Below are 24,178 nucleotides of genomic sequence, written 5' to 3'. Positions count from 1 at the left end.
ATAAGTATCAGCACAATTAAAATCAAAATGGCATCAATCTAGAATGATATGATGAACTGAACATACAAAATCTAACACAAATAAATATCGAGAACTGCCTTATGCCTGCAAAATAAAGAGCACCCTTATGGAGAGGAAAGTAGAGGAGAAAAACACCGCTTACTGATGGAATTTAAGATAAAATTAAAAAAAAAGGTGTTGAGGCTGCCAAAGTTCCTATTGTGGTCATGGTGGCTGACACCTTAATTTTGTCTATCCCAAATGATTAGTCTAAATCAATCATGGAAACCCCATTTCCCCATCAATGACCAGTTAAGGAATGAGTGTGAAGGGCAATCTTCTTGGGGACTTCCTTAAATAGTTCCCTCATACCTAACAATAAGACAGGAGCCTCTGAGTGGTGCAAATATTGAAGAGATCAGCTGCTAACTATAAGGTTGGAGGCTCGAGCCCACCTAGAGTTTTCTCAGGAGAAAGGTTTGGCAATCTAATTCCAAAAATCCGCCATTGTAAATCCTATGGAACACAGTTTTACTCTGACACACATGGGGTTGCCACAAGTTGGAATCGACTCATCAACTCAATATGAATTTTTTTTTTTTTAAATAATAAGAATGAGGGATATAGAATCCTTCTTTCATAGACCTTATGTCAATGGATGTGATGCCTGGATTGCAGCAGCCATCTTGTAACCAAGAGGGGTGTCTACCATCCTGAGGTAACGGAACCACACAGAAGGCAGTAGAACACAGATGTGGTATCTGCTGTACCTCTGGACTGTTATAGTCAAAACCCTCATAAAGGCTATAAATGACAATGTAATCTTGGGCTGCACTAAGTACAGATTCTAAAGCATGAGTGGGGTGTGAGAGATCACACATTAGTTGAGAAAAGACTGTGCTACTATGAAAAGAACCCTCAACACCCTAAAAGGGAAATAAGATTGAAGTTTATGTCTCCCCTGTGAGAAGTCATCCTGGTTTCAGGCCTAGAGGGGCAGCTCTGCCACCTTCAACACATGGCTTCCAAGTTTGCTCCAGTCATCACTTACAGTCAAGGAAAGAAAAAAGCAGGGAGGAATACATGCCTAATTCTTAAAGAACAGACTCAGAAATGGAACACATTACTTCTAGAGTCCATTGGTGAGAACTTAGTCACATGCTGTACCTACCTACAAGACAGGCAGCGCAATTCAGACTGGCTTGGTAGCCATGTGCCTAACTACAATTTCATCACTAAGGGAGAAAAGGAGATGGATTTGTTGAACAATTAGTCTCCACCAAACCAAAATCCAAACCCATTGCTGTAGAGTCAATTCTGACTCATAGTGACCCTATAGGACAGAGTAGAACTGTCTCAGAGAGTTTCTAAGACCATGATCTTTATGGAAGCAGACTGCCCATCTTTCTCCCATGCAGTGGCTGGTGAGTTTGAATTGCTGACCTCTCAGTTAGCAGCCAAGAGCACTTAACCACTTTGCCACCTGGGCTCCTTAGTCTCCAGCGTGGAGCATATTTTTTCCTAATCATCTCACTCCTGGGCTATTGTTTATCTTTCTGAGGTGACACAAGATGTACAAATAGGGCCAGAGGAGAATCACAAGGAGTCATCCGGAAGGCGAGGTGACTGACAATAACATCATATGAGATGTTGGTGGTGGGGGCTGAGCATGCTCAGTCTGGGAGAAGAAGACACTAGGGCCAGGAGGCCAGAGAGAAGAGTACAGATGTTTCCTCAACTATATCAGAGACTATCTTGTGGAAAAGAGATTAAGTTGATTAATTTTGACTCTGGGTCAAGGAACTTCTGTTTGATGCAGATTACAGAGCAGGCTATGACTCAATATCAGGAGAGAGAGAAAAAAGAATTACAGCAGTTGATGTTGCTCAAAAGTAAAATAAAGAAATACTAATCAGAAATGTGGATGAGACAAGACAAACGCGGTGGGTCACTAAACGAAGATATTTCAGTCTATACTTTGGTGAAGATGAAGAAAATATTTTCTCTTATGGACAATAAAGCAACTTCTGTGCTTTGATATGCTGAAAAGGTCATTTGATCTAAGATTTACCAACTTCTAGGGTGTTTAAATCTGGAAGAGACAAAGACATTTGAAATACGATTCAGTATAAGGGCAACTGAAATACAATCACTGATATGTAGGTGATATATAGATTTATAATTAAAAAGAAGTTCCAGTTTTCATCTATACCTTGTATGGGTAGAAATTCTTGGTCTCACGAGAACTTGATTTCCTGCACTGGCCTTTTCCTTACGAATGTCTTCTCAGACATGCATGCTGTGGAACAGACTTGAACATGGACCTCCTACTAACTTGAAAGGCACTTCTGATCTTGAACCGGACCTACTTTGAATGTGAAGCAAGACTTTATTTTGGAAAGAGTTTGCCCCTACAGCAAACACTGATGCCCCTATCCTTTAAAAAAGTGAGTTGTCATAGTAGTCACTAAATGAGGACTTCTTATCATATGGAGAGTATCTCAGCAGTGTTTGAAAATATATTCTTTCAAAGCCTTTACTCAATTAAATAACTAATCTAGTCTGAAGAATGCCAAAATACACCACTTTTCCCTGTTCAGCACCACAAATGTTTCCATTTATTTTTTAGGCTAAGGCAGCAAACATGGTTCCAAAGCAGAGAAAGTCAGACACTGCTGACAGCAGATGTCTTGCCACTAAGTCAGATGACTACAACACAAGGTCAGTGAAGTAGGGCCTGTTACCCGGAGAGCAGAGGTTACATTATAAAGGTCGAATCGAGCAGTCACTGGCAGCCCCAGCTTCCTTTGTCGATTTCAGTCCGGGATATGATGCTGTTCAAAATGCTAGTGAGCCTTTTGTGGCTACAACAGATGCTGAGATGGGTTGTTTTTTTTTTTTTTTTGGGTTGTTTTTTAAGGTCTGAGTTGTCAGCTAGTTAAACTCTAACACCGAAGAGTAGGTTATGCCTTTAAGGAGTGCTTCCAAGTCTCTGTGACTTGGCCAGATTCCCTAATCTTTTTTCCACCTACATTTGCTGCTGGTGTCCTCAAGGGAGACACTTGGTTACTGACAAAAACATATTACTCTGATCCCAAATAATGCAAACTCTTCAAGCTTCCAAGAATGATTCTACCTTTATAACACTAAAGCTGTACAGGATCTTCCCTCCAGCCCCACCTGAGTCTCAATACAGCAGAAAGTGGCACTGTAGGTGATGTGGGGTCCACAGACAGGCTAGAACCTCAGTAGGCAGATATCAGAGCAATTCAGGATGTCAGCCACCAGCAGATCTCAGAAGCCTCAGGCTCCGGAAGTTTTGTCCATTAAAGATAATGGGGGGAAAGGCTAAGCCATGGGCCGGGTTGGAGAAATGAGATGTTCAGGAGGAGCTCTTTTTGTAAAGCATATTCCTGATGAAGGTTATTCTCTTGTCTACTAGAAAAAGCAGAAAAATTTTTAAATTAATTTTTAAATTAATACCATTTCAATTTATGATAATTTTCATTGTATAACAACCTTAAACTATTTTTAAATTATTATTTTTTACTTTGAGATCATTGCAGACGCACATGCAGTCGTAAGAAACAATACAGACATTCCACGGACACTTTACCCAGTTTTTCCCAATGGTAACATCTTGCAAAACTATAGTATAATATCTCAACCACATTTTGACATTGATACAATCAAAACATAGAACGTTTCCATCATCTAGAACCCTCCTGTTGCCTTTTTATAGCCATATTTACCTCCCTCCTCCCCTGCCTCCTCATCCCAGATCCTTGGCAACCACAAATCTCTTCTCCATTTCTGTAATTTTGCCATTTCAAAAAATGTTATGTAAATTGAATTATACAGTAGGTAAGTATATAAGCTTTCGGGATTGCCATCTGGCACATAATTATCTTAGAGTCATCCAAGTTGTTGAGATCATCACTAATTTGGTACTCTTTATTCCTGAGTAGTATTCCCTGAAATGAATGTGTCCCAGTTTGTTTAACCATTGACTGATTGAAAGCTACCTGGGCTGTTTCCAGTTCTGAGGTATTACAAATAAAGCTTCTATGAGCTTTCATGTAGATGTTTTTGTGTGAACGTTAAGTCTCCATTTCTCTAGCATAAATATTCAAGAGTATAATTGCTGGGTCATAAGGTTTCATGTTTCATTTTGTAAAACACTGCCAAACGGTTTTCCAGAGTGGCTCATCTACAATGTTTGAGTAATCCAGTTTCTCTACATCTTCACCAGTTTTTGGTGTTCTCAGTATTTTTTATTTTAAATGTTCTGTTAGGTGTGTCGTGATATCTCATTGTGGTTTTAATTCCCCTGATGGCTGACGATTTTGAACGCCTTTTCATATTCTTGTTGTGCTCATTTGCCATTCGTACTTCAGTGAAATGTCTGTCCATGTCTTTTGCCCATTTTCTTTTTAGATTGTCTTTATACTGCTGAGTTTTGAAAATTCTTTATATATTCTAGATACTAGTCCTTTGTTAGGAAACCCTGGTGTCATACTGGCTAAGAGCTATGGTTATGAACCAAAAGGTCGGCAGTTTGAATCCACCAGGTGCTCCCTGGAAACTCTATGGGGCAGCTCTACTCTATAAGTCAGAACTGACTTGACAGCAACAGGTTATAACGGGTTAGTTCTTTGTAGGATTCATAAATATTTTCTTCTAGTGTGTATATTATCTTTTCATCCTCTTAAATGGGTCTTTTGCAGAGCAAAAGTCTGTAATTTTTTCAAGGCCCAATTTATTAGTTTTTTATTTTATGGATCTGGTAATTTTCTCTTCCCCAGAAAAGTTTTATAGTTTTGTGCTTTGAGTTAATTTTTGTATAAGGTATGACATTTAGGCTGAAGTTCATGTTTTTGCCTATTAATGTCCAATTGCTTTAATATCATTGTTGAAAAGACTATCCTTCCTCCATTGAATTGTTTTTGTACTTTGTCAAAAGTGAGTTTGGCATATTTTTGAGGGTATATATCGGGGTTCTCTGTTCTGTGCCATTAATCACATGTCTGTCCTTCCACCAGTACCGTAATATCTTGATTGTTGCTGTTAGGTGCTGTTGAGTCGATTCTGACTCCTAGATACCCATGTTACAGAGTAGAGCTGCCCCATATGGTTTCCTAGGCAATAATCTTTATGGGAGCAAATCATGGAGCCACTCGGTAGGTTTCTGTCTTGATTATATAGTATAGCCACATTCTATGCAGGGCTTCCTGTTCCCCTCCTCTCCACTCTGACTCAGCATCCAAGAAGCCAGCTGCCCATGAGATTTATAAAATGTCATCAGCAGCTTTTGAAACACCTAGTGCAGGGCTCTGTGTGTTACTAAGCTCTTTCAGAGGTCAGCTTACATTCCTGAACTTTTATGATCAAGTCTCCTTGCTCCTGGCCTGACAACAAGGACCAGGCTGACAGCAAAAAAAAAAAAAAAAAATGCAGTAACTTATGAAAGTTAAGACTGCAAGAAGAAGGTTATTCACCTTAGGCTAACTGCTGAGAAATCTTTTCTAAGGTCTCTATTTTTTCTAGGTCAAGAGCTAGTATTTTAGTAATTTTAACTGGCTCCATTATATAGAAGGAGCCCTGATAGTTAAGTGATTAAGAGCTATCGCTGCTATCCAAAAAGCTGGCAGTTCGAGTCCACCAGTCACTCCTTGAAAACCCTATGGGGCAGTACTACTCTGTCCTATAGGGTCGCTATGAGTCTGAATCGACTCCAGGACAATGAGTTATTATGTAGAAAATCCATATCAGAAAGGGGCATCGAGGTGATGATCAGTCCTGGAATGGAATTTCAATAGTCCAAAGAGATTTTCACAACCTAATTTTGCATTTACCTGACTTGAAAAAATCAGATTCAAAATAACCCCCCAAGTTGGCACAATAAATGGTGACATTCTTGGGGGTGGCACACTCGTGTATGTTCGCTTTGACTTGGACTCCTTCCTCTTTCAAGAAAAACCTAGTGCATGGCAGTTAAGTGGGTGTGGTGTTTTAACAGGGAGTCTCAACGAGCTTTGCATATTGTAAATTTTTATAATTGTTGCTAGTTTGATATCCAAAGCAAGTAACTATTTAGTACGTTTTCATAGACGTATTACTTCTTTGTATAACATTTTCTTGGGTTTTTTTGTCCATTTGTGCCCAAGAAATAACTGTGATACAATTTGAAAATTAGGACAAAGTGGAGTTATCCAAGAGGTTGCAAAGGAATCTACATAATCCAAATTAATTGGGGAAGAAAAAGAACAACAGATGTAAAATAAAGCTTGAGAGCTACTTTTATGAGGCTGTGCCCATAAGAATACAACACACCAACTAGGAGAGTGGGCCCTGAGGGACCCCTGGTTCATGCCCTTCCCTGCACAACCAGCCCTGATTTTACAGATGAGGAGATCAAGGTCTTGAGAAGTTAATAAAGGAGGATAAAATGTATAATAAATCATTGTTGCCAGAGTTTATCAAATAGAAAGAAATCCAGTAATAGATTCATAACTCTAGGAAAATAAAGTTTTCAGGAATGAAAAATAAAGCTAAACATACTATTTCCCTGTAAAAATGGTAAAACTCTAAATTCCTGTAAATCTTTTAAGTATAATGAAACACTTTTCCCAGAAAGCTTCCAACTAAAGGGTTTTAATCTAGCTGACTTTCACAACTCCCCATACATTATATAACTTAACCTTCAATTCAACTCAAACCCTGTTGAATCTGTAGTTGTGAATCCACAGTTCCCCTTCCTGAGAAGCAAGGGTGTGCCCTGGTGGCCTCTCTCAGGCCTCTTGAGAGCACCCAGTTGCCCAATTGGTGACTGATCCTCCAGAGTTTAAAGTTTAACCAGTTGGTGGTGTTATGTGGAGGAACTCAAGGTTCCCTGGACTTCCTGTTCTCTGTGCCTATGGAATGTTCTTCTAGGCACTGACAATTAGTGGTCCGTAGTTACGTCCTTTTAGTTACGTCCTTTTCATACCTAGTCAAGAAATGATTCATATACGCGATTGATGTTATTCAAGCCTTTGTTTCTAAAACTTCCTGGACCAAGGTCTGATGTCCAAAGATTAATGTCATTGGTTTGATACAGACTTGAACTGATGACTGCACAGAGTATAATTACTTCTAAGATTTTAGTGAACATCTTTTGAGAATCTCTTTATGCAAATTTACACTCATACACACACACACACACACACACACACACAGGTATAATGCACAAATTTTACACACACATTAAATAGTATCAATAGATATAAGTGTACCATGCTCAATCTGCTCATTTTTTAGGCTGCACAGCACTCCACTGAATGGAAGTAAAGAAATTTGTTTGAACGTTTCCCTCTGAATGGCCATGTAATTATTTTTCAATTTTTCCCTAGTATACATAATGCTGAGATCAACACCTTTTCTTATCTCTTTATGTACTTTTCATCATAGCCTTAGAATAAATCCATAGAAGTGGAATTGCAGGGTTAAAGTTTATACATGTTTAAAATTCTGAAACTCAATTGCCTTCCAGAATGTACCAATTTACATTTCCATTAATCCCATTCATAACTATTTTTACTACTTTCTATCATACGCCAGGCTTGGGGGTGGGTACACCCCATACTTTATTCCTGAGCCAACCAACCACTGGTCTACTCTGTATATGAGGAGTAGAGGAAATAGAGATGACGTGACTTGCCCAACCTCTCACAGCCAACTAGTTAGTAGCTATGCTAGGATAGAAACCCATTCCGCATCTCTCCAAATACTATTCTATTTCTAATCTTCTCCCTGTATTGTTTTACAGGATTTTCTGTGCAAATGTGGGTGGATTTGGCTACTGAAAATGGAAAAAAAAAAATCCATATGGAGCATCTGAGTACTTTGACTCTGAAAAAGATTGGGTAATAGCCAAACATGAACTATAATTTGCATAAAGAGACTCTCAAAAGATGTTCACTAAAATTATAAATTATACTTTTATCATTTTTATTATAATCAACATGCATTATCACGCAAACATTTTTGTAAAGATTTCCCTAAATTAAGGATCTACAGAGTAAATAAAAAGAAAGTTTGCAAACGTTTTTGAGTGTTTTATTTTATTTTTGTCATTTTACTTGTTGCCATTGAATCAATTATGACTCATAGAGACCCTACAGGACAGAATAGAACTGCCCCATAGGGTTTCCAAGGTGTCCACCTTCTGTTTGGCAGCCGAACTCTGACATTAGAGAATTAAATTTCTCAAAAGATCAAAATTAATTAAAAACTATATAACCCTTTTTTTGAAATATCTACAGTTGCTTAAATGTATTTTGAGAGATAATTATAATTTCTAGGACTCCAAGCTGAAACAGAAACTTCTTCAAAAAGAAGCCAGCTGAGAGTATATTTTAGTCTTTGAGATTCACTTGTATTTTAGGCTCTGAGGATTCAACTTTCTGGTCCCCACCTATAAGATAATTTGGTTCAAGTCAATAAATCATGTCTTCACAGTAACACAGAAAAACTAGCTTGTATCGATTGTGCTTCAAGTGCCACTATATCACAAAGTTAAATAAAAAGGCATTAATGATGATATTTCAACTTTGTTGGAGCTATGTCTGCCAAAAGAGAATGAATCAGCAGCTACAAAGATGCTCCTGCTTGTAAAGATACCATAGGCAGACTTAACATAGGCCATGAACGCAGAGAAATTTATCTCAGCAGGTTGTCTCCTTCAAAATCGCTAGTCTGGGTTTAAATTGTTTCCACTTCTAATATATTAAGTGCTTGTGAATCATATCTAAATAGTTCTTTTCAATTTAATTAGTTTTTCTTGTGATCTCCTTCGGGGAAAAATTATACGATATTCCAGAAATATAGAAAAGCTTAGAAAAAAAAATCAGGAATTAACATCAATCATACCCAAAAATTGTGATTCTATCATTTTGTCATCTCTTTACTTGAGCTTCTCATTTGGAAATAATTTCAAAGTTATAGAAAACTTTCAAGAATCGTTAAAAAGCACTCATACGCAAAGTAACCTGTTAATATTTTTGCCTTATTTGCTTTATTATTTGCCCAATTTCTATCCATACATATATTCTAATGTTTTCTTTTTGCTCAGTGACTAATTTAATAACGGATTACTGAGTACCAGGTTCTATATGGCTCCCTAGGTGGCTAATGAAGATCAAAGACCACAGCCTTCAGTATGGACTGCACCTCAACATAAAGAAAACAAAAATCCTCACAAGTGGACCAGTGAACAACATCATGATAAACGGAGAAAAGATTGAAGTTGTCAAGGATTTCATTTTACTTGGATCCACAATCAACACCCATGGAAGCAGCAGTCAAGAAATCAAAAGACACATTGCATTGGGTAAATCTGCTGCGAAGGACATCTTGAAAGTGTTGAAGAGCAAAGATGTCACCCTGAAGACTAAGGTGTGTCTGACCCAAGCCATGATATTTTCAATCACATCATATGCTTGGGAAAGCTGGACAATGAATAAGGAAGATGGAAGAAGAACTGATGCCTTTGAATTGTGGTGCTGGCAAAGAATATTGAATATACCATGGACTGCCAAAAGAACGAACAAATCTGTCTTCGAAGAAGTACAACCAGAATGCTCCTTAGAAGCAAGGATGGCAGGACTGCGTCTTACATACTTTGGACATGTTGTCAGGAGGGATCAGTCCCTGGAGAAGGACATCATGCTTGGCAGAGTACAGGGTCAGCGGAAAAGAGGAAGACCCTCAGCGAGGTGGATTGACACAGTGGCTGCAACAATGAGCTCAAGCATAACAACGATTGTAAGGATGGCTCAGGACCAGGCTGTGTTTCGTTCTGTTGTGCATAGGGTTGCTATGAGTCGGAACCAACTTGACGGCACCTAACAACAACAGGTGGCGAAAATGGTTAAGCACTTGGCTACTAAATGAAAGGTTGACAGTTTGAAACCACCCAGGGTTGCCTTGGAAGAAAGGCTTGGTGATCTGCTTCCAGAAGTTCACAGCCATGAAAAACCTGTGGAGCACAGTTCTACTCTGAAACATGTGGGGTCACCATGAGTTGGAATCAACTCGACTGCAACTGGTGGTAGTGGACCAGGCTCTACAGAAGGCACTGAGATGAGGAGACGGTGACTGAGACATAACACAGCTACCAAGGGCCAGAACCAGGGTGTGAATATGCTGGGTTTTAACATATTGCATTCCTCCTGGGCATGCCTTATTTTAATATTTGCATCATTGATTACCTCTCTCAGGTTTACAGGAAAAAAATATACCACAGAACCAAGTGGGCAAAAAGTAGCCTGTAATTTTATCCATAATTCTAAGATTCATGTTTTCTAAATTTCAGGGACATTATGTCTTCCTGGTGGTCATAGTTTACTTTCAAGTCAATGTTGTTCATCATTGGATTCTGTTATAGATGAAATTATGTCCCTCCAAAATGTGTGTTGTAAGTCCTAAACTCTATGTCTAGAGTCATAATCTCATTTGGGAATGGGCTGTCTTTGCTATGTTAATGAAGCAAGATTAGAATAGGGTGTGTCTAGAGTCAGTCTCTTTTGAGATAGAAACCAAAGCCTTTGCCATTGAGTTGATTCTGACTCATAGCAATCCTATAGGACAGAGTAGAATTGCCCAATAGGGTTTCCAAGGCTGTAAATCTTTATGGAAGCAGACTGTCATATCTTTCTCCTATGGACCAGCTGGTGGGTTCGAACCACTGACCTTTCACTTACCAGTCAAATGCTTTGACCATTGTGCACCCAGGGCTCCTAAAGGAGATTAAACAAGCAAGCAAAAGAAGGAGAGATGGGGTAAGACAGATACCAAGACACATGGAGATCTCCAAGGAACCAGGAAGCAGAAGCTGAAGAGTCAAGGACCTTCCTCCAGAGCCAACAGGGAGAGAAAGCCGTCCACTGCAGCGGATGGCTGAATTCAGACTTCTAGCCTCTTAAACTGTGAGAAAACTAAATTTCTTGTTTTTTAAAGCCACCCACTTGTGGTATTCTTTTATAGCAGCACTAGATATCTAAGACAGAATTTGGTACCAGAATCGTGGGGTACTGCTCTAACAAATACCTATGATGTGGAAGTGGTTTTGGAATTGGGTAATGCGTGGAACCTGGAAGAGTTTTAAGGTGCCAATAGTAAAAGCCTAGATTGCCTTGAAGAGACTGTTGGCAGAATTATGGACACCGAAGGCAATTCTAGCACGGGCTCAGAAGGAAGCGAGGAGCGCTATAGAGGAAGTCTCTATCGTTTAGAGAAGACATATGATCCCAGCAACAGAGTGTTGCCGGAAACGTGGGCATTACCTGTGCTCCTGGTGAGGGTTTAAAAGAAAATGGTGAACATGTGATTGGACAACTGCTTTTTAGGCAGTGGCAAAAAACTTGTCTGAATATGTTCAAACATTTGGTGGAAGGTAGAATTTGTAAGTGATGAACTTGGATATCTGGCTAATGAGATTTCTAAGCAAGATCTAAAGGGGCTGCATGGTTTCTCCTTGCCACTTATGGTAAAATGGGAGAGGAAAGGGACTGTTGTATAAGCTAAGGACACATGACCTAGAATGTTCACCAAGGACGTGGCTACCAATCTTGTTAAAGAGATTAAGCCTGTAATTGATGACTCTAATAAGCTACCATAGAAAAAACTCATCAGCTAAGACTGAAGGAGACAGAGAAAGAATTCTAGAGGCAGGAAACAGGCCAAGGGAGCTACATCTGCGACCATCCAAGAAAAGAAAAGGACCATCCCTGGAGCAGCTTGGCCATCAGCAAAACAGTTGGAAGGAGTACGGGAAGCAGAGTCTTCTTGATTTCAAAGGGTCTCCTGGATCTGAAAGGGTAGGATGACAGTCTCTTAGATTTCAGAGTCAGATCTCTGCCAACTCGGCTCTGGAGTGTGGGGCTGTTGTTAGTGCGTGCCAGGGGGATGGGGCCACCCCTCAAAGCTGAGGGGGCAGGGCTGCCATGTCCAAGGGGCAGAAGAATGGGGCCTGCCGGTGTCGAGGGGGTGGGGTTCCCATTCAAATGGACTAGGAGAATGGAGCCACCTAAATTTGAGGGAGCAGAGTTGCCATCCCTGAGGGCCTGGAAGGCGGAGCTGATGCCCAGGGCTGAGGGGCCTCCACCCAGAATCCAGAAAGCATGGCCAACATCCACAGTCTAGAGGGCAGGGCCATTGCCTAGATGGTCTCAGAGAAAAGAGGATTATTTTCAAGACTTGAGAGCTAACATAAATTGTTCTCCTATTTTTCTGGACTTGCTTGACACTCATTATCCCTTTTTTCCCTCAAATTTCTCCCATTTGTAATGGAAATGTCTGCCTTGTGCCTATTCCACCATTATACTTTGGAAACAGATAACTTGTAATCTAGATTTCACAGGTTCACAGATGAAGAGGAATTTTCCCCCAGGATGGAATACACCTGAAACCTCACCCATATTTGGTATAGATGATTCAGAAGATGAGATTGTGGATTTGGAGTTGGTTTAAGGCTTTTGGGATGATGTGATGGGGTGAATGAGTTTTGCATGTGGCAAGGACATAAATTTTGCAGGGCCAAATGGTGGGATGTTATGGACTGAATTGTGTCCCTCAAAATATGTGTTGTAGATCCTAATCTCTATGCCTGTAGTTATAATCCCATTTCAGAATGGGTTGTCTTTATTACGTTAATGAAGCAGGATTAGTGTAGGGTGTATCTTGAGTCAATCTCTTTTGAGATATAAAGGAGCTTAAACAGCAAGCAAAAGAAGGAGAGATGGGATAAGATAGATGTCAAAACACATGGAGATCTCCAAGGAACCAAGAAGCAGGTGCTGAAGAGACAAGGACCTTCCTCCAGAGCCGACACAGAGAGAAAGCCTTCCCCTAGAGCTGGCATTCTTAATTTGGATTCCTAGCCTCCTAAACTGTGAGAAAATAAATTTCTGTTTGTTAAAGCCATCCACTTGTGATATTTCTGTTTTAGCAGCACTAGACAGATCCTAAGCCCACAGAAGAGAGCCTGGCAAAAAATACTTGATGAGTGAATGAATCTTAAAACTCAGTTTTTAATAATCATAAATTGAACCCATAGAGAGTGCTTACTGTATTCAGACACTAACTCATTTACTTTTCTCAATAGGCCTAAGAGAGAAGCTCTGCTAGTATCCTCCTTTTACAAAGGAGGACATGAAGAAGTTCGGTGACTTGACCAAGGTCAACCAGCTAGTGGATAAAACTGAATCACACTCAGCAGTTGCTTGTTCATCAGACCTAGAGACCTTAGGGTTCATCAATGGCAACGAGGGCAATCTCTAGGGCATCTGTACTTTCTCCACATTCCATCTAACTCTTTATTTCCTTGGATACACTATTCACAGCCTGTTTTATCCCCAAGGATTCAATTTTAGTGTGTTCAGATATCTTACATCGTCAGTTAGGTAACACTTTAAGTCACTGAATATTCAATAAGTTAGGTCTATAGAACCTTTTCCACCACCTATCTGTCAGTTTGTTATACTGTGGTGGCTTCCATGTTGTGATGCTGGAAGCTATACCAGCAGTATTTCAAATACAAATTACAGCAGAGCTCCCAGACTAAGACAGACTAGGAAGAAAGGCCTGGTGATCTACTTCTGAAAATTGGCCACTGAAAATTCTATGGATCACAACAGAAGACTGTCCAATACAGTGCTGGAAAATAAGCCTCCTACGTTGGAAGGCAACAATGACTCAACCATGCTGGCAATCAAGAGGATGGTACAGGTCTGGGTAGAGTTTTACTCTGCTGTATATGGGGTCATGTGAGTTGGAGCTAACTCAATAAAAAAAAAAAATAGCAACTAACAAAAACAGCGTTCTTGTTAGTTGCTGTCCAATCAATTTTAACCCAAGGTGACCCCATGTGTTACAGGGTAGAACTACTCCATAGGGTTTTCTTGGCTCTAATTTTAATGGAAGTAGATAACCAGGCCTTTTCTTCCATGGAATCACTAGGCGGATGCAAACTGCCAATGTTGCAGTCAAGTGCAAACTGTTTGTACCATCTAGGTAGAACCCTTTAGTTACAAAAACTCCTCGATTAGAGGAAAAATCTCAGGCAATGTCTTTGGCAGGTTTCTGTGACCTAGTCTCTCTGATTATATTAAAACAAACAAACCCATTTCCATTGAGTCAATTTCAACTCATAGCAATGGTATAGGACAGAGTAGGACTGTCCCATAGGGTTTTTAAGGAGTGGCTGGTGGATTCAAACTACTGACCTGTTGGTTAGCAGCTGAACTCTTAAGTATTGTGCCACCAGGGCTGATTATATTAGGGAAAGCCAAATACTCAAAATATCCCATAAACCGAAAAAACCAAACCTGCTGCCACTGAGTCAATTCTGACTCATAGCAACCTTATAAGCAGGCAAAATTAAGGGAAGAAGCTGAAGGCAAGTTCATCCTCTCGATCCCTTCCCAATTCTGAAAGGTGCTGACCTGCTGAGTTCCCCACACAAAACTTCTGGAACACAGAGGTAAAGGAAGGTGAGCACATCAGTCTTCCCTACAGACCCATATGTACTGTCATGGGGAATCTGCCACAGCTAGACAAAAGGTCTCACATTCCTTCCTGACAGGTACTATTACTTAATATGTAATATTAAGTAATATACATATTACTTAACATATATATTTAAATAATGCTTGATGCTGGGAACTATGCCACCAGTATTTTAAATAGCAGGAGGGTCACCCATGGTGGACAGGTTTCAGCAAAGCTTCCAGAATAAAGGCCTGACAATCTACTCCCAAAAATTAGCCAATGAAAACTCTTTGGATCACAACAGAAGAATCCACTCAGGCAGACTGTCTGTATACGCTGGGGTCAGGTGTTTAGATTCTGGATGTTCCTGTCTTACTTAACTGTGTTCATAAAAGCAAGTAAAGAGGAAACCCTGTTGGGGGGGGAGAAAACTCTCTCACATCTGTACATTGCATCTGCAGACTCAGTACCTAGTCCAATTCCTGCAAAGCAAGTGAGTCACTGGGACTGGCGACAACAAGAGCTTGGACAAGGGCTGCCCAGGGCGGAACAAATAAAAAGCAGCCTGCTGGTCAGGAGCTCTTTTCCTGGCCCAAATCAGCATAGCTGAGAGGCTGGAGAGAGCCAAGAAATGTGAAGGGAGCTGCGCAGGCCAGGAGAAGAAAGGTGTTGGGGCAGCTTCACAGCATTCTGCTGCCATGAGTCACTTAAAAATACAAAGAACAATACCATTTGTAGGTGGTTATTGATAGCTGCAGGCATACAATCCTTCCATGCTATAAAGATACAAATCTTAATTATTAATGGTTAAGATGAAAAAAGAATTGCCCTGAAGTTAGAAAATTCAAACTGATTGTTTCCTCAGATCACATCTTAAAAAGAGGCCCTGTTCTATAGAGCCCACCTTACTCACCTATTCAGATACCAGTTATCTTCCTGGTCTAGAGCTCAGTAGAGGCCAGCTAAATTCACGCTACAGAAACTTGAGTCCTACCAGCATACACACACTTCCAGTAGACTTCTGGGTGAAAGTGGAGAGAAGCCCACCCCTGACAGCAATAGCTTTGTGTTGAAAGGCACTTTTCATAAATGCTTTATAAAGTGATAGTCACAGAACAAATCGTGTTTTCCCATGGAGCAAAAATAAAATTGTAGATTACATTGCTCCTGAAAAGCTTCTCACATCATAAACAAAAACAATATATCTTAAGGGCAAAGACGCAACAATTATAAGCCTCCATAATTATTTAAGAGGGAAATTATTATTGAAGCCCTAGGAAGGTAGTGTAAGCTACTACATATTGTGATTATACAAGGATTCACAATAGCCTTTATTGTGTACATAAAAGATTACTCAACCATATTATGCTTTTAAATTAAAATTCTCTTCAACAATAAGAGTTATAAATATTCAAACAACATAAGTATGCTGATAGGAATGAGGTGAGACATATCCCTTAAAAACGGTATTGTGGGGGAGGCACGGCCAAGATAGTAGAGTAGTCAGATGCTTCCAGTGGCCCCTCTTACAACAAAGACCGGAAAAAATAAGTGAATCAATTATATATGTGACAAAATAGGAGTCCTGAACATCAAAGACAAAGTTAAGAAATCGGTCTGAGTGGCAGGGAGAGGAAGAAACGGTTCAGAAGTAGTGAGGAGTTGCTTGACCTGACTCTGTGGGAACCGGCACCCCTCAGCCCCAACCCCCTGGTGTAAATGCGGCAGGTCCGACAGTAGCTTTTGGGACACGGTTTCTTCAGCCAAGGAGTGCAAGCAGCACAGAACCTACTCACTTCTCTGGAATCAGCCAAGAACAGTATTCTTGGCAAAAGATAAGGGCTTGTGTCTAATTTACCACGTGGATCAAAAGACACCCCTTTCGAAAGAACTCTTTCCCATTTATCCGAACCCTCCTCCCTCTGCCCTAACCCCAACCCTGCTTCAGTGGCAGACAACTTCCCTGGGCCTGAGATAGGTCCTGCTTTGCACCCTGAGCCATTCTCCTAACTTTGGAAAAGGAGCAAATTAACAAACGGGGAAAAAATAATCTGCTGGCTCCCTTAAGCTGGGAACTCAAGGCAGAAGTGGCTCCTGTCCAGGCACAAGTGGTCAAAGGACTTTGAATTCCTTTCACTCCTGCCTGGACAGGAATGACAGCAGCCAGGTCCTTGTTAGCATAGGGCATGGGTGTACATGCCTGAGGTCTGACTTTAACGGTTTCAGCTGCATGGTGGAGAGGCAGGTTTTTGATGTTTGATACTGCTCTACCTAACAAGCAGGGTCCTCACTTACCCACATCAGGGGCCTGAGGACTGGTGGCTTCACCCACGCCACTTAGCCACACGTGACAGGGGTCCAAGGGTAAGTAGTGCCTCCCAGTCCTTACAGCTAAAAGCATTGGGTGCCCAAGGTCTGTTACAGAGCCCATCCACCTGTGCACACTAGGGAACAAGGACACACCTTCTTCACAGATATTCAGGGGATGGATGTCAGCCCCCTGCCTTGCTCAGAGTGTGACCCCCTGCTGCAACCAGATACCTATGCATGCACCAATCACCCTCGCTCCTCTAAGACCATAGGTGAGAGCCTGCACCACACACTTGTTCACCAAGTACCTGGCCACCTGAGCTGAATCCATACAAGAAAAGTGAATAGACTTCTAGGCTCAAATACCTGGTAACAGTTCTAGCCATCTGGTGACAGGACATTAGAGCTTCAAAGGCACTAATAATCAAGTTAGCTCACTCGAGCAGCCTACCTGGGTATTACAAAACAAAACAAAGCAAGAAGGTAGGACACAGTAAGCAAACATAAAATAAATTAATACAATAACTTATAGATGGCTCGGAGACAACAGTCAATATCACATCACATAAAGAAGCAGACAATGATCCCTTCAACAAGCTCCCAAAACAAAGAATCAAGGTATCTTCCAGATGAAGATATTTTCCTGGAATTACCAGAGATACAATACAAAAGATTAATACACAGAACTCTTCAAGAGATCAGGAAGAAGATCAGGCAAAAAGCAAAACAGGCCAAGGAACACACATATAAAGCAGTTGAGGAAATGAAGACGGTTACGCAAGAGCAGAATGAAAAATTTAATAGGCTGCAAGAATCTATAGAGAAACAGCAATCAGAAATCAGGCATGTCTTGCTGCTTGCTCATCTGTGGGCATGATAGCTCTCACCATCTTGTCTGGGTGGGCAGGGTAGAAGCAGGCAGGGCAAGCCTACTTCACTGTACACTAGTTTGGCCAGGTGACTGAGGGCAAACTGGGCAGGTACTGTCTGTCTCCTGATGTTGGTCCAGCTGTGTGGGAGTGCTCACCACCCTTCACCAGATAGGTGGGGGTGTCTGACAAGGAGTGGCATGGAATCACTTCCCACTGTTCAGTGGCTGGAAGGGAGGGGCTGTGTGGGCCTGGTGCAGTGGTGGGCCTGAGTGCCAGGGATGCTTTAGCCATGGTGGCGTGGCCAGGGCTGGCAGAAAGGTGGCATGGCTTATGAGTCTAGGTGGGGGAACTAAGAAAAGAGAGAGAACGGAAAAATAGGGTAGCCAGCAGGTGGGGGTGGGACAGATGTGGAGGCCTCTAAGAAGTGCGTAGAGGGTAGTTTGGAGGTAGAAAGAAATAAAAAATAAAAACAAATAAAATAAATGGTGGTGTGGTAGAGGCCAGTAGATGGGGGCAGAGCAGACCTGGGACAGTGGCAGGTCTGTATGTCAGTGGCACCCTATCCATGGTTGCATGGTGCAAGTCAGTGGGAAAGGGGTAGGTGGCATATGGGGCTAGGTTGGAGAGAGAGAGAAAAGTAAGAATGGAAAAAAGAAAAAAATTGGCAGCATGGCAGGGGCCATTGAGTGGAGGTAGGGTAGGCCTGGGGGCTGGTAAGAAGGTGGGAAGGGAGGGGAGGTGACAAACTGGGCTAGGTGGTAGGGGAAAGAAAATAAAGAAAAGAAAAAAGAACACCTCATGGTGGGGGCCATGGGTAGGGGTGGTGGGGCAGACCAGGGCAGCAGCATGTTCATGCACCAGCAGCTCTCTAGCCACGGTGGTATGCTAGGGTCCAACAGGAAGGTGGGGAGGTGGTGTACAGGGCTAGGTGGGAGGAAGAAAGAAAACTGAAAAAGAAATGACATGGCAGGAGCCAGTGGGTGCGAGCAGGGCAGACTCATGGTGACAGTGGGCTTGTGGCTCTCCAGCTGCTGTAGCATGGTGGAATCTGGTGTCTGGGGGGATGAGGTGGCATACAGGGCTAGGTGGGAGAGAGAAAGAAAAGGAAGAAAGAAAAAATTAAAAAAAATGAAAAAACTGGTGGGGGCTGGCAAGTGGGGACAGGGTGTACCCAAGGGCTGCTTGGAAGAGAGGGGAGGTAGTGTAATGAGCTAGGCAGGAGGGAAAAAGAAAAGAAGAGAAAGCAAAAAAGCCAACAACAACAACAAAAAAAAATTTTTTTTTTTTGTTGTGCAAGCCAGCATGGCAGGAGCCAGTGGGTGGGTACAGGGTGAAACCAGGGCAGCAGCAGGCTGTTGGCTCTCTAGCCGAGGTGGCTTGAAGTGGCCTAGCGGGAAGGGGTAGAGGTGGCGTATGAGGCTAAATGGGAGGAAGAAAGAAAAGGAAGAGAGGGGGAAAAATGCCATGGTAGGAGCTGGCAGGTGGTGGCAGCACAGGCCCAGGGTGGCAGCAGTCTGGTGGCTCTATAGCTGAGGTGGCAGGGTGTGGCCCAGCTGGAAGGGGTGGAGGTAGCATATGGGGCAGAAGGGTGAGGGGAGGGAAAGCATGTTTCTCTGGTTATCGGGTGCTCTGTCTCCTGGCCAGAGCTCTGTGAAGTTGCCTTCCCATACTCCCTGTCTGGGGTCATTGCTAGCTGCGTTCCAAGATGACCACGCTGTGCTATATTAGTTGGCAAGGAACCCCCACTCCATATCTCTCCTAGTTCTCTGTTTTCGTTCAGTTTCTTCTTCCATTTGGTGTTTCATCTAGTTCTTTATCTCTTCATTTGATACTTAGGGTTCTAGGACTGACATTTGTTATCTGTTTTAATTAGTTTTTTAGGTCTTTGCTGCAGAGTGACAGCATGATGCATCTGTTTAGGGCGCCATGTTGGCTCCATCTCTTTATTTTATTTTTGAGCTCTTTTATCTTTGCTTTGAACTCTTACTTCAAAGAGGCAAATTTTTCATTAATTTACCTTATTACATGGAAAATATCTTTTTTTCCTGCAGCATGTTTGCATAGGTCCAAGAATAATTTGTTTTTATTATTATTATTCATCACTGTGTGATGGAAGCTCACCTTTGTTTGAGGGGAATTCTTCCATAGGTAGTAGTAAATTAGGGTCAGGGAAGGCTTTCAGTCAGAAATTGAGTAGTGGGCATCACAAGTTCTCATTTTTGTTCTGGAGACAAGCTCATTTCTGCTCTGACCTGTGAATATGACTATGCTCTGTGCTGGCAGATTACTTCCCTGAATCTCAGGGAAGCCACACTAGAAGGTACTTGTCACTGGAACACAGACTTCATCTTTCTTTGTCACTGTTTACCTAGCATGCCTACCACCTCTCAATTTGCTGTACTGTGGTGGATTCCATGTTGCTATGATTCAAGAAGTTGTGCCACTGGTATTTCATATACCAGCGGGGTCACACCTGGAGCTTCCAGTCTAAGAAAGACTAGAAAGAAAGGACTGATGATCTACTTCCAAAAATTATCTGGTGAATACCCTAGGGATCACAACTTAATACTGTCTGATATGGTGCTGGAAGATGAGTCCCCTAAGTTGGAAGGCACTACATAATAGCCACAACAATGGACTGAAACATATTAATGATTATGAAAATGGCACAGAGCTGGGCCACATAAGGATGCCATGAGTAGGAGCCAACTTGATGGCAACTAACAACAACAACTGAGCACATAGTGTATGAATTTGTGTTAATTTTTCTTTAATTGACAAGTGGTGTGGCTCTAGGTCTATGAGCTACCAGCAGTTCCTCCTCTAGGCTACCATACCAACAAATAGCTTCATACAAAGACGACTTATCTGCATGTTCTCCCCTTCAGTCTTATGTCCCCAAAGCTCTGCTGTCTTAGTCAGGATTCAGGGTGGTTCCTTTGCTGGCTCTATAATGTTTTGTTCCAAACAAGGGGTCTTCAGTTGGATAGTTCTGTGCTCTTGTGGAAGTGATGGCATCCTTTCTCCCTTTGGTTTAATTATCATTGTACTGGGCAGCCATTTTTGGAATTATCAGTCATAGGTTTGCATCTTAGATATTTCTTAGTTTCAGGGAAGATATCTTAAATATTTCTTTTTCTCAATCTCATTGTTTATTACAGTTGTAATCAGGAATAAGTTCCTGGGTGGTGCAAATGGTTAAGCACTCTACTATTGGCCAAAAGGCTGGTGGTTCAAAAGCTACCCAGAGGTGCCTCAGAAAACAGATCTGGTGATTGGCTTCTGAAACATCATGGCCTTGAAAACCCTATGGAGCAGTTCTACTATGTACACATGGAGTTACCATAAGTCACAATTGATCCGATGGCAAATAATGACAAATCAGAAATAAGAAGGCAGATAGATATTTATGCCACCACTTTAAACTGGAAATCACATCATACATTTTAAGTGATTAAGCACTTCTTCAGTTCTGACCAGAGTTGCCAATACTAACTTAAAAAAACCCAAACCCACAGCCATCGAGTCGATTCCAACTCATAGCAACCCTATAGGACAGAGTAGAACTGCCGCATAGAGTTTCCAAGGAGCACCTGGTGGATCTGAACTGCCGACCTCTTGGTTAGCAGCTGTAGCACTTAACCACTATGCCACCAGGGTTTCCAATATTAACTTTAGAGAATGTTATTTATGCAAATGGGCCTCATGATTTGGAACGGTAGCTGCTGCAAACCTTCTTTAGAACTTAAACAAACATTTTGATATAAAGAAAACTGACAAAAATAATTTTGCATATGCTTACCCCAGTAGCTTGGTAGCCAGAAACACCCACCAAGGGATTGTCTTCTGCCTTTGCCTCCACTGTGCTATCGGATTGTTTTTCTAGAAGAGGGAGATGTAGGTTCTCGGACAAACCATTAATCTTCAACAGGAGTTCATCTAACAGTTCTTCAAATTCATCCAGGTAGTAATTCTGAAGAGGAGAAAATTAAGGTTAGTAAATGCATTCAAAAACCAGATTCATTCCTCATTCCCTGAAGTACTGGTTTTAGATAGTGATGTGGTATGTTTGAAAAAAAAAAAATACTACACGCTGGAGTCTGAAGATCTGGGTTCTCAGCCTGTCTCTTCATGTCTCTATAGCTAAGTTTCCTTCTTTATTATAGACATATACAGGTGTGTGTATGAAGGTAATAGATAATAATGCCTAATAAAGGACTAGCGAACAGACTCAAATGTAATAATATATGGGAAAGTACGCGATAAACAGTAAAGTCCTATAAAAATGCAGAGTATCATGATTCCATATGACTGGCTTCAAAACTACACTATAACAACCCAGTGCTGTCGAGTCGATTCCGACTCATAGCGACCCTATAGGACAGAGTAGAACTGCCCCATAGAGTTTCCAAGAAGCGCCTGGTGGATTTGAACTGCTGACCCTTTGGTTAGCAGCTGCAGCACTTAACCACTATGCCACCAGGGTTTCAGAACTACACTGGATGATCTAAAACATCAACAACAGAAAATAGCTGGGTGTGCAATGTGCAAACACCTGCTTTGGTTTGTTGGTATTCAGGTCTAAAAAAAAAAAAATTTATTTTTATTATCTTTTTTTATTCAGGTCTGGAGTGACTAAACTCAAACACTGCTCCTCGTTTTGGGTAGAAGTTTTAGTTTGTTACTCACTGCCGTAGTTTGTTAGTAGGTACCAAAAGCAAATGACTGTGTGTGTGCGTGTGTGCGGGTGCGTGTGCACATTTGTGTGTGTCTGTGTTGGGAAGGATCATAAACTCCATCTTTCCAACCTTAGAGGGTCATGATGAGGATATAATGAGTTAATGGGGGAGAATGTTTGGTAAGCTATAAAGTACTTCAGAATTTCAAGTGAAAATTCCACGAGTTCCACTATGTTTTAAAAGCTAATTTTGTGGCTTTGCAATGATATTCGCCACAGAATCACAATTATGGTTTAATAACTCAAAGCAAAATCCTACAATCGAATCATCCTCCCAAATGTGCTATTGTGTTCACTGATCCAAGAAGCCTATGGCTTACATGATTCTCAACCACCTGAGTCTCTTCCAACCTTGGCCTTTGCAGTCCTAGAAAGGTGACGGCCTGCCCCCATGTGTGAGCAGCGACATCTTTAAGTCTCACGAGATATTTACTTTGAAAATATTTTCTTTTTCTGACAAAAGCCATGAAGGAACCTCTCAGCTGAGGGGAAAAAAAAAAAGATAAACTTTGTGTTAGGAAATTGAAAAAATAGCTTTGTTAAATTTTAAAACTTGTGAAATATAGATTATACCTGATGATGCTGATTTATGACCTTTTGATAAAAAGGTAATTGCTTGGTAAAAATTGGGCAAATACCTCTCAAGAATTGAACTAAATTGCAGTCAGATGATCTCAGTAGCAGAAACGAGTCTTCTTACAAAGGAGATTCTCAACATCTAACAGTCGGGAATGAAAATGATTAGAATGATGTCTGTCTTCACATGCAAAACCTGCTTCTCGGTTTCAGAGTCACCTCGTGAGCCATGATGGGCTGTGAGTGAGGCATTGTGAGAGCTCAACCATGGCCAGCAAACAGCAGGTTTGCCAGGCACCTAGAACAAAGGCACCCAGTATATACACTGTCCCTGGTTGTAAGTAGGTCTGAACCTACTGCTGCTTACCAGCAAAAGTAGCTGCATGAGACTAAGACCTGTGGGGATGTGATCTGACATTTATAAATACAGACATCAATATATTATTGCTCTTTGTTTTGTACGATGCCATGGATTGAACTGTGTCTCCCAAAAATATCTGTTGTAAATCCTAACCCTTATGCCTGTAATCCCACTTGGGAACAGAATTTTTGTTGTTAATAGGGCCACGTCAGTGTAGGGTGTGTCTTAACCTAACCACTTTTGAGATATAAAAAATGCAGATTAGGCACAGAAGCAAGTAAAAAACAAATGGGAGAAAGACAGATGTCACATGGAGTTGTCCAAGGAATTTGGAGAATGCTGAGACAAGGGTTTTCCTCCAGAGCAGACAGAGAGAGCCTTCCCTTAGAGCTGGTATCCTGAATTTGAACTTCTAGCCTCCTAAACTGTGAGAAAATAAGCTTTTGTTTGTTAAAATCACCCACTTGTGGTACTTCTGACACAGCAGCTCTAGGAAACTAAGACAGGTGATAACGTCTATATGCCTTAGCCTGACATTCAAGGCCCTCCCTTCCTGGATCCAACAACCCTTTTCAACATTATGTCGGCTCAGCTACAAACCAGATGTGACTGCCTTAGCTCTTGCTCTGCCTGCTGCCTGCAAAGTCTGTTGCCTGTTGTCTCCACGAGTTGATCTCCAGCTCATCTAACAAGGCTCAACTCAAACATCACATCTCTTCAGGAAGAACAAATTAGTTTCTGATCTAAATTCCCTGATCTTTGAGGAAACTAGTTAGGCTTTAAGACTGCATA

The 24,178-nt window shown here is 41.4% G+C and overlaps 1 protein-coding gene across 1 annotated transcript; it reads right to left on the bottom strand.

Moving 5' to 3' along the window:
* On the bottom strand, positions 1 to 23,256 carry LOC111749706 (polycystin-1-like protein 1). The gene is made up of 4 exons (XM_064290414.1): positions 23,245 to 23,256; positions 22,770 to 22,931; positions 21,514 to 21,684; positions 1 to 3,438 (listed from the first exon to the last, which is right to left on the bottom strand). The coding sequence occupies exons 1-4, from the start codon at positions 23,254 to 23,256 to the stop codon at positions 3,436 to 3,438; spliced, it is 348 nt and encodes a 115-aa protein (XP_064146484.1). The 3' UTR covers positions 1 to 3,435.
* Positions 23,257 to 24,178: the final 922 nt, after the last annotated feature.

The sequence above is a fragment of the Loxodonta africana genome, chromosome 8, assembly GCF_030014295.1.
Source record: "Loxodonta africana isolate mLoxAfr1 chromosome 8, mLoxAfr1.hap2, whole genome shotgun sequence".
In the NCBI taxonomy this organism is placed as follows: Eukaryota; Metazoa; Chordata; class Mammalia; order Proboscidea; family Elephantidae; genus Loxodonta; species Loxodonta africana.
This window is presented reverse-complemented; position numbering and strand designations above follow the sequence as displayed.